The sequence below is a fragment of the Chelonia mydas genome, chromosome 13 (genome assembly GCF_015237465.2).
Source record: "Chelonia mydas isolate rCheMyd1 chromosome 13, rCheMyd1.pri.v2, whole genome shotgun sequence".
NCBI classification, from domain to species: Eukaryota; Metazoa; Chordata; order Testudines; family Cheloniidae; genus Chelonia; species Chelonia mydas.
In genome coordinates, this window is record NC_051253.2 from 23747512 (window position 1) to 23762195 (window position 14684).

Here is a 14684-nt window from a genome sequence, read left to right on the forward strand (position 1 = left end):
AATGCATGCAAACAAATGGGATGAACACACTCAGTAGGTCATAAGCTTTGTAATGATACGTTACAAGATACCTTTTGCATAAAGCATATTCCAGTTACATCATATTCATACTCATAAGCATATTTCCATAAAACATTATGGAGTGCAGTGGCACACCTTGGGTCATGGCTTAACTCTGGCTTGTACCTTCCATCCCTGGGGGTTCCTGGGTCTGAGCCCCAGGTTACTAAGATTTGTGTATAGACAGGTGGGGGTTTGAACCCTGGGCTTGCATTGCAGTGTAGACATACACAGTGTGTGTTCTAAGATTTGTATGTGATAAAATGGATTTGTTTGTTTAGATAAATAGAAGCGTACATGTACAGGGAGCTACTTCTTGGTTCAAAGGGACAGCATTAAGGTTCTAAGGCAATGGGGAGATGGATTATAAGGAATAACGCACAATAGTATCGAATTTGTTTGTACTATACAGAGGAAGACCTTGAACTTTAATTGAAAGCCTACAGATATATAAAGAAAGCACACCACTCATGGGGTCACTGATGGTGAAGTCAGATTGCAAGAAAGCATCAAATGTTCCATCATAAGTCAGCATGTTATGTTTTAAAGCTAGGAATAATAATACTTGCTGGTTTTGTAGCACTTAGTGTTAGAAGGATGGTGCAGACTTTAACTAATCTTCACAAAAGTTGTGTGTGCTAAGTGGAATAAAAGTGCAAATGCCTTGTAATGCTAAGACTTTAATAAGCTATTGTCTAGGTGTTGGGTAAGATTCTTACCACACACTTCTTCCAGCAAGATGGCTGACCACCCCTCTGGTTAAAGTCTCTCCTCAAAGACAAAGGCTCGGTTTCTTTGTCATCTTAAGTGCAGTTCTTTGCCCCTCTCTTTATAGTGCAGTGAGCCTTTGAAATAGATTCCTCCAAACATTCCCACCCCCTCCTTCCCCGAATAAAATAAAGTTCATTCAAGTGTGAAGAACGGGACATGGAGTCTGGTGGTGAAGGATGTTCCATGGTGGTTTCTTCCCTGCTGGTGTTTGCTATACTGTAAATTGATCTGTTTCTGTCGTCTCTGATGGGAATGAATGGCCACTTGACATGAGATGGCCAATTGAATGATTACACCTGGCTGGAGGTGTCAACTTACCCACTCCCCAGACTTGTCTGGTAAACACATTTTAGCCCAATATTTCCTTCATATTTGTATGGTCCCTTGGGTGTTTATTAAACATGTGTCCTGCAAGAATATTAATGATCAGTGTGGTGTTATTTTTCCAAGGCTACCTTACATGACACATATCAAATATAGTTTATCTGAAACTCTCTACCAGATATCATGGAGCCACTTGCCCTCTGGCATTGGGATGCTCTTTGGTTGCATACATTGTGCACAGTGTAGCCCTACGCTAAATTCAACGGAGCCTTGACACTCCTCAGCACACACCCAGAATAAATAATTTTTGGCCAGTCAGTTGAGTACCTGATGCAGTATTCCATTCCTCATATTGTGATGGGAACATGACTGTTACTTATCTGTGTGTCTTCTCTTATTCCATCTGATTTATTACTTCTCATTGATACACTTCTAAACTATTAGGGTTGGTTCAACGTATAAAACATATTTATTAGCTCAGTGAAAGGGAACCCAAGAATTACTTAGGTTTCCTTTGTATGTTGCCCTTGGCTATACTGTGTTTCAGCTGAATTGATGATAACTGTGGTTAGAACCACAGCAGTCAGGGCCATGGAATTCTTCACCCAAGACCACAAGTGGCAGCAGAGTCACTCCACAGCCTAGGGCTGCCACCACAACCCCAAATGTTCTCTTGTTGAGGTGAGGAAAGAACTTCTCGGAATCACAGCTTTCGGGTGTGCGGAGGGTGTGGAGCCCCTGCAAAGATTCCCTAGGTAGTAGCCTCTCCCCACACGTGCTGTAGGTAGAGTAAGATGACACTTGTTCTGCTGCTTCTGATCCTTTCCTTGTTTGCAGAGGAATGAGAGGAGATGGATTTGACCCCACAGTTATTAGAGATTGGACAGAGCTATCCAGTCCATCCCTGGACTAGGGCAGGGTTGTTACCTATAGTGTGATCTCCATGTGTCAGTTTGTCTGTAAATGATTCATGGGCGGAGCAACCCCCACTTCCCTTAAGAAACTACTCCATAGTCTAACTCAATGGTGCCCAAACTTTTCCTGTTGCATTCTCCCCTCTCCTGCCCCCCTATCCCCATTACTGCACAGTTGGCTCAGCAGAGTAGCTTGGGCAGAAGGTAGATCTGGGGGCTGAACTGGGGATGGAGGAGGAGCTGGGGTTAGAGGTGGAGCTGACTTGTGAGTGGAGAGGGAATGAGGGCAGAGCTGGGCTTGGGGTGAAGGAGGGGCTGGACGGGAGCTGTGGCTGGGGCCAGAGCTGGGCTGGGTTGGGCTCCCTCTCCACTCCTCCCCACACCCTGCCCCCCATGGGGGCTGACCTGGGCCCTGCCATATGCTCTCCCAAACATTCCTCTGCAACCCCCACCCACCCCTGGGGGGCATGCTCCACAGTTTAGGGACCACTGGTCTAACTGGTCACACTGTTAGGCAGTTTTCTTATTCAGACTACATTCTTCCATTTCTTGATTCCATGTGATTATTCCCAGTTCGGCACTTCCAAATTGCACACAAGTGCTGTCTCTTTTGTCAACCTGACTTGGCATGGTCTAAAATCCAGTAACCCAGCTTCTGGTACATCAGTGGCATTGCAAACAGTCTAGATTCAGCACGGAAGTAAACATGTGTTGTTCCCTTCCTACCTGTGAAGGGGAATCCTAAGGGGAAAGGGATGGGAGGATGTAGTCAGTCACTGCAGGAGCCTTTCACATTATGAAGCTTTGCCCAGAAATGAAGTCATTTTGGTGGTCTGCATTCAGTAATGGGTTCATGTAGATTCTAAGCGGCTTGTACAGTTTGTAAAGAGATTTGGGGTTGTTTGCATGAAACGCTCTACAGAAAAGTAAGATGACATTATAGACTATCTTCTGTTTGCAACACGAACCCATTTGAAGTCACACACTTTGAAGTCTCCGATCAGGAAACACCCATGACTGCAATCGCAGGAAGCTGCATGTCATCAATGAGGTATGCTTCGGAGTTGTATGTGGATAGCCTAGTACTGGAGTAGAAGGGTAGGCTGCTGGTCAGGACTGAGGTATGCTGGCAGAGCCGTGTAGACCAGGACTGGAACAGAAACTACAGGAAAGATGGAAGCTGCTTTGGCATAGCAGTGTGGAGAGCTGAGACTCCAGTTGCAGATTTGAGGTGCAGTAGGAGAGCCATGTGGGAAGGTGTTGTGCAGTGCCTTCCAGCATTATGTCGGGCTCTGCCTTAGTGCTAGCATTCTGTCGCTTACTTTAAAAGGCAGAAGTCGCATTTCCGAGGAATGAAAACGTTGCTGATCTGCCTGAGCTGGGAGAGGAGTTGTGTCTCATCCAAATCAAACAGAGCCTTGTTTTCAGTGTTACATTTGCCTCACTGTTCACCGTTGAGTTTGCTGATTAAATATCAATATTTAGCCATGAAATAATCCTATTCATCCATCAATCTCAAACATTTTAAAAGGTGTGGATATCATAACTCCCATTTTACAGATGACAAAATTGAAGTCTAGAGAGAAGTGACTTGCCCAGGGTCCCACAATAAGTCTGTGGCAGAACTGTGAGTAGAAACTGGGCTCTCTGGTTCTCAGTTTGGTGCCCTATATGCATTCCTAACCCACTCCCATAGTTCAAGGTTTTTAGTGTAGACAGCAGAGAAGGGTTTAAACCTAAACCAACTGACAATAGGCAGGCAGATGTCGAGCCATATCTACTGATGCTATTATATTTACTTAACATTAAAATAATGCTACCTATAAACTGTGCCCACAGCTCACCTGTGCAGAAACATATATGTATTACTATTACCCTGTACTCCCTCTCTGTCTTCAGTTTGTTGGGGCAGGGATTGGTTCCTCTTTATGTTTGTACAGTGCTTTGTACAGTGTGACCTTTATCCTTTAGGTCCTTTGGGTCCTACAGTAATACCAAAAATAATCCCCTTTCCCCACCCCACCCCAGAAAGCCCACGCCTCTGGGAAACATCAGGTTCTGATCTGGATCAAAACTTTTGTTGGTAGGGCTTCTCTTTCTAATTTGCCTAAACTGCAACCCTGAATCTGAAACAGGCCCTCCCTCTTGAATGCTGATTACTCTCTACCAAAACTGTGGTGAATCTTGGATTCAACTCTGAATCAGGTTCCAGGCTTCACAAGTTGAGTTCCTCTGTAGTTTGTGTGCCCCCCATGGAAGTCTTCTGTGCAGACTCTAATGAGCAGAATCTGACTTGTAAAGCTCCATCACTTATGTTTTATTGAAAATATTGCTGGAGTTTCATTTGCCTTAAGTATCTGATTTTCTTTTTTGTTTTCTTTGTTTGTTAATTGTAAAAAATGAAGATCGATGGATTATTGATGAATAGCCTCTTCTATTTATCCACAGATGAAGGACAGGTGTAGTGCAAGATTCCTCCACTTCTCCTCCTTGGTCTCCCTGCTAATGTTATCAAAAGTCAATACCATCTGATGGAAATGTGATGGTCTGTGTGAATTGAATTGTTGCACTCAGCCAGTCTGTTAAGACCTGTACTGAGCCCACTAACTGAATTCACAAAGGATACTGGCTGGCCATCATATGGGCATGATTTTCAGTGACCTAGAGCTGGAAATTTCCTTATCCTATTCCCAATTTCCTGATCCCCGAACTCCTTCTCAGCCCTTGAAGACCATTCTAAAAATGCTGTTTCTACATTTTATTAGTGTAAACACAGCATGCAGGTTCCAAGAGGTTAACAGTCTCTCCTGCTTGTGACTCAAAACTAAACACTGAATGAATACATTTTATTTTTTAAATTTGCCACTTCTGTAGCAGAGCCAGGGCTATGATCTTTTCCTCAGAACCTAACAGTGTTTTACTTAATGTTCTCTTCCTCTCCCTCTTTGAAAATGTTTTGTTAAGGCAGCTGCAATTGTTCCCTCTGCACCACCCCCAAAGGTGAATAAAGTGTTCTGCTTCCAGTGTTTGTTTTCTTTTAAATGACCTTTGTCCTGAGACCTGACTCTGTATAGCCAACTGCTGGTAAGTAGCCAGAAATTAAATGGCAATGTATAGCTCCTTGGGAAAATAGTGACTTTAAATTGAAAATACTGACAAGCTGATTTAATAGAGCTGCTTTTGAGGGTGCCACTCTCCTCAGTTCTTGCTGCTCTGTATCACTATCGACCCTGGTGGAATTCACTCTTCTTCCCTGTAATCCAACCTAGTCTTTGGGTGTCAGCTCTCCCTTTTGTGATCTGCCTCTGTCTAAATAACAGTGTTATTTGCTGCTTCTGCGTGGTGCTGATAAGAATCAGCCTGTCTGCTTTCCAGCCCGTTACGAGATACTCCTTTTTTTAACATTATATATTTGTTTTTTCTTCAGAATACAACATTTTCCTCCTGTCATAGTACAAGGGACTTAGAATTTTCAAAGCCTAATTTCTAATTCTGGCAAAGACAGGAATTAGATTCTCATGAAGACCTTTATAAAAAATTGAAGACTTGCTATATTAACATACATTGATTTATTCATAGTGTTTCATTACAAATAAGCAAGGATCTTGTAATATCAGGAAAGGTTAGGGGAGCAGTGGAGTACAGTATATTATATTGACAGCTCAGTTGAAACTGAGCCACTGTTGGATTGAATTTGAAACATAAGGAAGGAATTGGCTGGTAAATAAGTCATGAGTTTTACCTCGAATGTCTGTATATCCACAGAGTTGCCACTGGTAGGCATAATGGAACTCAGACAGAATTTCAAAGGTGTGCTTTGGGCCTGTATTTCTCTAAAGATGCGTTATCACTAGCAATATATGTACCCATGAATATCTGTCTGGATCCATACCTTGCTGCCAACACTCTGAGGTGGAAATCAGGGACAGCACTCATACACAAACCATGAAAACCAAGGATAAAGCCAGTAAAAAAATCAGCCTGAAACAGTCTCAAAAACACAGGCAAGGAGAGGGGGGAATTTGTGTAATGCCTTCACAGTATTTCATGTTCTTAAAAGAATGTTCTCTCTGGGTCAGGAATTCTTTCTGTTTTAGAACCGGATCCAAAGCCAACTGAAGTCAATAGAAGGACTCCCATTACCTTCAACTGGCTTTCGATCAGGCCACCAGCTGGCAGGAAAAATACTTGATGGGAAATTTGGCCACGAGTCCTTTCACATCACAGGGGGAAGGGGGAGGGGAGGGAATTACACTAGAAATATTAGTAAAATTCCTGAGGTCGACTAATTTGGCTGAAGAAATTAAGAGATTTCTTTTTAAAAAAATTGTTCTTAAATCAGTTTATGCCGCACTCTGAGCCTCTTGGTAATGGAAGTGAAAAATCAGGCCCTCTATTAAGTGAGCTTTGATGGAACATCATGCTTGGATCTCCAGCTTCCAAGTAAAAACCGATTCACGGAAGATAATGAAACTGTGTCTGTTTTTTTGCCTGACAATCCTGATGTCAACACAATCACCATGACTCTATCTGTTCTTTATTTGCAGATTACATACAAGGCTGTTGGGTCCTTGGATCCCAGTGCTGACTTGTCCAGCCAGAGGGGAAAGATCTTCAAACTAAGAAATGAAACTCACCACCTCTTTGTAGGGTTATATCCAGGGACTACCTATTCGTTCACCATCAAAGCCAGCACAGTGAAGGGCTTCGGACCTCCCATCACAACACGGATCGCAACTAAGATTTCAGGTATGGCACTGGGGGAGAAGGGAAGAGGCCTGGCCTTGGTTCGTCCTTTGTAGATCCAAAGTGAGCAAACTAATAAAGCAAGAAAAAATGACTTGGCATAGTATCTCTGTCTGCAGGATAAAATAGGTCCATAAAGGGTTAAGTTAGCTTGGCTGAAGAATATATATGATCTGAAGTCTGTGTAAATACAGGATGGAAATCTTTGAAGAAAAGCCCCAGTGCTCAAAGGTGGTTCTAACGAGTTTCAGCAAAGACAGGAATTTGAGAAGCAGTGACTATAGTCACACAGGTTCCGATAGATAAGTTATAAAAGGGTGGACTCTTTAAGGGTTCATTGCTGCTTACTTGCCTATCCAGCTGCACCCAGGCAACATGGCTTTGGGCATTCCAGGGCTAGTCCTGTTGTAAGTGCCTGATCAATGCCTATAACTGCATATTACTGTACGGGTGTGTTGAGTGCTTAGGCATTTTAAAGCAAGTTTGGAGCAACTGTGTAAATACCATTTGTCTTTTGGATTTAATAAGGGAATTTATGGTTGTATCCCATATTAATAATGACGACGATAATTTCAACACCATACAAACTCTGTGGGGCAAATTTTAAAAGTGGGCTCCCCCCAGCATCCACATTTGATGGGGGTGTGAAAATAGTACCTAATAATAAATATCTGATTTGTGGATGCAGACAATATGTTAGATGACATCATTCATTTTTCCAGCAACTGGCTATGAGTGTACATTTACACTGGGTGCCTAGTTTTAGAGAATCCTTTGAAAATGTGGTCTTATATCTTCAAACCACTTCACAGAGAGTGATAATAGAGCTAGTTAAGTAATATCAGAAGGAGAGGGTAATGGAGAGGTATGAACAAGGAGAAAGGTAATTTTTTTTCTGAATGGGACTGGAGAAAAGATGGAGAGTCCAAGGCAGGTGTACCCAGGAAGGCTGTTAAAGACAGCAGGAGCTTCAGAGGAGAAGGCTCTTGGTAACTATTAAGGGCCCAATTCTGCTTCTGCTGAAGTCAGTGACAAAACTCCTATTGACTTCAATGGTCCCTAAAGTAGTCAGCACCAAGCAGTTGTGTAGTAATTATGTTACTATTCAGTGGTTGCCAAAAAGCCAACATTTGCTGAGCTGTTTCATATTTTACGTGTAAGGGAAAACTGGTATGTCCCATACACATGCATGGTAACTAATGGAAATACTGATCACTGAATTACACTCCCTGTTATTGTTACCCAATCCTTCCACAGTGTGTGTTTTGTTCACCAATTTTTTCTTGTCTTAAAATATGATTGTAAACTCTCTGAGGCCAGCACAGGTTTTTACTATGCCTGTAAAGCATCTGGCACAATAGGCTGTGCATCTCTAGAAAATATTGAAATAATAATAATACTTCATAGTTAAGGCAATTGTTCTATAACAAGCTTTTTATTTAAATGCTTCCTTAATATAGAGTTTCTTATATAAAAATTTCGGAGATTCATTTCCCCCATAAAATCATCATCATTTTATAGATGGGAGAAAGTCAAAGGAATAGGGAAGTTAGTGACTTGCACAAGGCCTCAAAATAAGTCAGTGGCAGAACTACTAATAGAAACCAGGATCTTGACAGTTTTCAGTTTCTGAGACATCATCACCTTGTAAGCACACTGATCTGACCTGGAGGTCACCGTAGAGAAATATAGGACCTCCCACAATGCAGTTTTACCAAGTCACTTTTCTGAGTTATAGCAGCACTGAGTGGAACTAGGCTATTCATAGAACATATTTTCTGCATTTAATCCTTCCATGTTCTTTTTAGCTAGAGGCACTTGCATGAACCCTGGATCTTTGCGCCTTATGGGATTCATCTGCTGCTGCTGCTTGTTCCCCACCCGAAATCCTAATGCTGTTTGTGATATCTACACTTCTTCCACAGCAAAAAATGGTGTTGTCCCAAACAGGAGTCTGATTTCAAGTGGGGAAGTAAGAAGGAGAGATAAGTAGGAGAAAAAGTAACTCATAAGAAAGCCAATATCTTGTTTTCCTGAAAATGTCCCCAGTGCGAATTAATGGGGTAGACTTAATACCACAAATACAGACTATGTAGTTTTGTGTGTGTGTGTGTGTGTGACAGTACTATGGAGCTGAGTGTGAGAGAACCTGGCTAATTCCCTCACCTCCCTAAGCATCTTCTCCTGGTCCAAAATTTATCTCACAATTTTACAGCTCACAAAGGCTCATCTTAGCTCAAGCCTAAACAGTGAAAGTTGCATCTCAGGTGTAGGAGGTGTAATCAAGTGATAAATGCTGGAGAATAGGAGTTGGGACTCCTGGCTTCTATCTCAGCTCTGGTATTGACACACTGTGTGACCTTAAGCCAAGTCACTTAACCTCTGTGTGGCTCTCCATGTGAAAATGTATAAAACTATGCCATTTTCACAGGAGTGCTGAGGCTTAACTAATTAGAGAGAGATTTTCAAAGCCATCTAGGAGATTTTGAGTCCAATTCCCATTGTTTTTTTAAAGGGAAGTGGGTGTCCAAATCTTTTAAATAGCTGTGAAAATGCCATCCGTAATGCTTGTAAAGTATTTCAGCATCTCAGATGAAAAATGCTACCCAGGCTCCGAGAGTGATTTGTGTTTTTTGCCATAGCTCTCGAAAACAAAAACTAGTGGATAATTTACACTTTGGTCTCTGTTCCGCCACAGCACCATCTATGCCTGAATACGACACGGACTCCCCCTTGAATGAAACTGACACGACCATCACAGTCATGTTGAAGCCTGCTCAGTCCCGTGGAGCACCTGTCAGGTAAAAGGTTCCCTCTTCTCATTTCTCTCTGCTTTTTCTTTCCATGCCCCAAGCCACATGAATAGCTGACATTCATGTCTGATAATGCGGCTGCTCTGGATGTATGCTCAATAAAGGGCAGCTGTGCTGTAGATTCTACCTCTTAGAACGCTTTACAAATACCCTCACCTATTTGCATTCTGAAGTTAACCTTAGGAAGAGATTGATGATACAGTGGCACTGGTTATTGACCTTACCGTATCCCCTCCAGGTGTATTTGCAGAGTTGGAGTAACCATACGTAGAATCATGAACTGAGAAGCTGGGTCTTTAGCATTGCCTCGCCAAGGTTAGCAGGGCTTCAGGCCTTCCATAACTAGTAAAAGTGTAGTTGTAGAAAAGGTCTTTCTATATATTATGATTTGTAAATAATGCTAGAAATACTGCAAGGACCCTGTGACAAAGCTCTGTCCTTGCCTCCGTGGGTCCCACGTTTCCTGGTGGATTTTGCTAGCCTCAGAGGCTCACTGTGACCCTCTACATAACCCTTCTCTCTCTAGAGACAAGGGTCACAGTCTACTGAGCCATTTTCACATAAGCCAGCAAGGGAGGTGAGGAGAAGTTATCCTTCTGCACAGTCTCTGTTGTCTCCCAGTCTCAGTGATTAATCAGGGGGCAAAGGTGGGGGGGAGCCCAGGCCCACCCTCTACTCCAGGCTCCAGCTCAGGGACCCTAATAGTATCAGCTATGGTAGCTGACCTTTTAGAAACATGACATGTACAATTCCCTTGGCTACTTCCCCCACAGCAGCCCTCGCTTCCTCAAGCTCCACTTCACCCTTACCTCAGGGCCTCCTTCCTTGTGCCTGATATGGTGTGTACTACTCAGTCTCTCCAACAGCACAACTTCCTCCCACAGCTCCGGAAATTCACACCCACCTGACTAACTGGGAGGCTTTTAACTAGTTTCAGCCAGCCCCTGATTGGCTTCAGGTGTCCCAATCAACCTAGCATTCTCCCTGCCTTCTGGAAAGTTCTTAATTGGCCCCAGGTGTCTTAATTGACCTGGAGCAGTTGCCATTTCACTTATCCTGGTACCAGGGATTTGTTTAGCCTGGAGCTAATATATCTATCTCCCACTACTTTTCTATAGCCATCTGGCCTTGCCCCGTCACAACCCTTAAAACTCTTCTATATCCTTGTTCAGCATCTGGACCCAACTAGATTCCTCATGCCTTTATGTTATAATCTCAGCCACTGCTCCCAATCTACCAGCTGAGGTGAGCACAGATTCTGACCCCAACAGCAGAGTGAGGTCAGACTGCAGTGAGGCTCAGCTTATACTCCTGGTCTGCTGTTTTAGGCAAACTGGGATTCTGCTCACAAAGGTATTTGTAGGCAGGAAACCACACTCATGCCCTTGTACTGGAGCTGTGGCTTTGCAGACCACCTTTCCAGGAGTCCCTGAGAAGGAGGAAACGTGCATTGGTGAGATGGGCAATGTTGGAATTGGGTGTGAGTGCGTGCGTGAGTGTGTGCATGCAGATGGCATATTGCCTTTTAAAAAGTGTGTTCTTTAAATGAATTTCATGCTGATGAAAGGTGTCAGCACAGAAGTCTAAAGTTTTCTATTTAGCCTTTACTGATGGCAGTAAGACAAGCTTCTCTAATTCCCCCACTGCATCATATTCTGGAGAAATTCCATTTAGTTCATTCTCCATGTCTACTTAGTCCTTGCCACGGTTGCCTAAGATGTGAGTTAGTGCTGCGTGTGATGGTGGCTTTTGTGATATTTGTCCACAAAAGAACTGAGCTAAACCTACCAAAACACTTATCTAAGCCACCCTACATCCATTAGCTTCCCCTCTCCTCTTGTAACTGCCTTTGATCTGGAGCTCTCATATGCCTGTCATTATACTACTGAAAATAGACTCTGGGATTAAAATTTCAAAAATGCCAAAGTCCCACTTTCTCAAGTGAAAAAGATTTGAGTTATGACAGCGAGTCCTTCCCAGGGGTGAAAGTAAGTTAAAGGACTTACCGGTACGCTGGAGTCCTGAGCAGGGGCGTGGCCTCAACCGGAAGAGGCAGGGCCTTAAATCCCCGAGTCCTTTAAATCCCCGCCTGAGCCCTGCTGCCTGAGCCCTGGGGTAGCAGCGGCCGGGCTCCGTCGAGAATTTAAAGGGACCCGGGGCTCCAGCTGCCACTACTGCCCCGGCCCTTTAAATCCCCTCCGGAGCCCCGCCACCACTACCCTCGGGCTTCGGCAGCAGGGCTCCGGCGGGGATTTAAAGGGCCGGGGCGGTAGCGGCAGCTGGAGCTCCGGGGCCCTTTAAATCCCCACCGGAGCCCCGCCGCCGCTATCCCAGGGCTTTAAATTGCTGTCTGGAAAAGCCAATCCAGGTACGGTGCACCAGCTCTTGCCGGTACACCGTAACGGGGTGTACCGGCTTGCTTTCACCTCTGGTCCTTCCTGAGCTGGGAAACAGGCCAGCAGCCTACACTACCCCTAGGAGTTGGAGGGTCCTTCCACCTTTATTCTTATTTGAACCTCTGCTGAGTAAAGCTGAGTCAATAACTCTTACTGAATAATCTAGCTTACATATTTAGAATTTCTACTGGTGAATTTTCCAGGAGCAGCCTATGAATATCTGGATTTCATTCTCTCCTTGCAATTATTCCTAGGAACAATTCTACGTCTTTGAAATGTCCAAAAGAAGTTTCTTACGAGAGTTGGATGTTTGAAAGTCAAGCGGGGTTGTTAACTTTTGGCTGGAGGCATAGATCACTTAATGGTATTTCCCTTCCGTGCCTGGGAAACTTGAAATCCTCTCTCAGGCCATATTCCTCTTTCCCTCCATGCACCTCTGTCTTTTCTTTGATTCTTGGAGGACCATAACTCCCCATCACTACTTTTCTAATACTTTCTCTTTCCAACCATTATTTTCTCTCCTTTTCTCAATCCACTCTCTTCTATCTCACAGGCTCTTGAGAACAGAGGTCTTCAGGTGCTGGTTGTCAAGTGTTGGTGTTATGATCTTGTTCTGGTAGCTGCTCCCTTTCTCTGTTGTTTTTGTCACTGGCGTTCTTTTTCATATACCTGTGTTTCTAACGCACCGTATGTATTTCTGTTTTCATGGAACACTGTTTGCAAGCCTGATCAGCTTGATTCTGACATGGAGGAAGAATGAAATGAATAAACAATGAGCTATAAAGCTATGAGCTTTACTGGGGTTCTTTTTTTTGTCCCAGTTGGTGGTTTTGGTGCATACAACATGGCAGCTGCACAGCGAACTGTGCTATTCAGCTCACTGCCTTGAGACTTCTTAATGGATTTTTATTGGCTACACGTGAACTTATCTGTCCTTTATGTTGATAATGAATTCATTAATTTCATGCAAAAGGTTACAATTTATTGTTCTTAAAATGACAGAGCCCTTGCATGGCATAAACACATTACACCTCTTGTAAATGCTTGAAAATAAATAAGAGAATCAAAGATAATTGACACAGCAAAAAGGATCTGATGTTTAAATCATGCTCCTAGTAGTCGTGATGGCTCAGTTGTGGTACAGCAATGGGCACAGTATAAATGCCTTGTCTTACGGAGTTCTGGTTGGCTTTTTGTAAGCTATTATTCAAATGCAGCGTGTATGCATCACATGACTTGGGGATGGGATGGAGGGGAAACAGTTATCATACTAGATCTATTAGCTTTATATTATCTAATGATGAATAAACATGATCAATTTTGTCTGTATTAATTAACATCTTCCATAATACACCTTAGGGCATGTATTCTGAACTCACCTGAGCTGGGTTTCTCCTACATGGTGTTCTGCTTAATTTAGGAAGAGTTTGAGGGTAAACTAACAGGAGGTGTTTTCTGCTAAACACAGGCAAGATTTGTTTGTTAGCTTTTTCTTTCATGTTTTTGTGAAGTTGAGCACTGGTGAAAAGTGTCAGCTGCAGAGACTGATGTCATCTTTGTAACACCAGAAAAGATACCGCACAGGCGGAAGCATTGCAAGCTTCCCTGAGCCATCCCATTAATGTGCCTTAACCCTGACGAGTAGAGCTGCAAGCCTTGGTCAGATGCTCCTATCTCTGCCATTGTCATAATGGGGCTGTTTTTTAAAATAATACCGGATGATTTTATCACCAGTAATAAGATATGTAATTATCAGAATAATTAAATGCCATGCTTCATGGCACAAGGCGATCACTGTAAGGGTCAGGAAGAAATATTTAATCCTTTGTGTATATAGAGGCTTGGCAGAACTTGATTTTTATTTTATATCAGTTGGATGGATAATATTGATGTTTATTTTTAATCAGTTTAATTATTTTTCTATTCAATTTTTCACAGTTGTGCAAAATTATGGATTGTAACCATTTTTTCCAATTTTTCTCGAGTCAAATGTTCACAATGGTGGGGAATTATGGGGGACAGACAATGATTTATTTAATGACAATAGACATGATTCAAAAAGGTAAGGATAGATAATAATGAAAACACAAATTGTCAACATCACATGTCAAAATATACAAAGTAAATATCCTTAAGTCAAATTCTGATAAGTTCACAAGCAGCATTTTTCTTAATTTGCCTATCTGTAAATTGTGATTGTTATCAATAGAAATATTTCTCATTGGCTTGTGTGAGAATGGTGAAATCAACATTTACCAAATAAATCTAATGCTCCCAAGTCTACACGTACAGTATTGCATAATTTAGTAGGTTCATTGTGGGGTTTTTAACTTCCTCGGAAGCATTACATTTTGGCAACAGAAAGGCTGGATACTGGGTGTGATGGATCAAAACTCTGATCTGGTACAACAAATAATTTTTTTCTTACAGAATTTGCATACTCTTCATCTGAGTACATTGTCCCTTAACAAGTCATATAACTGCCTTAGCTTATTTACTAGTCTTCATAAATATAGCTGCTTTGACACTGCATGACCTGCTGTACCATACCATCTCTTCTACAGGGAGCTTTGAATGTGGTTAGAAAATCAGAGGGGGAAGTCAAGAATTTTTACATATGTATATGTAGAAAGATAGATAGATATTACAATATTTTAACA

The 14684-nt window shown here is 42.6% G+C and overlaps 1 protein-coding gene across 4 annotated transcripts in view; it reads left to right on the forward strand.

Annotated features, from left to right (window-relative positions):
• The window catches only part of PTPRT (protein tyrosine phosphatase receptor type T), a 716574-nt gene that overhangs the window by 548866 nt on the left and 153024 nt on the right, over positions 1-14684 (forward strand). For all 4 annotated transcript variants that reach the window (XM_037915718.2, XM_043526952.1, XM_043526953.1 and 1 more), the window contains exons 10-11: positions 6617-6818; positions 9514-9616. In XM_037915718.2, coding sequence (XP_037771646.1) covers positions 6617-6818; positions 9514-9616 — 305 coding nt within the window. The remainder of the gene's footprint in view (positions 1-6616; positions 6819-9513; positions 9617-14684) is intronic.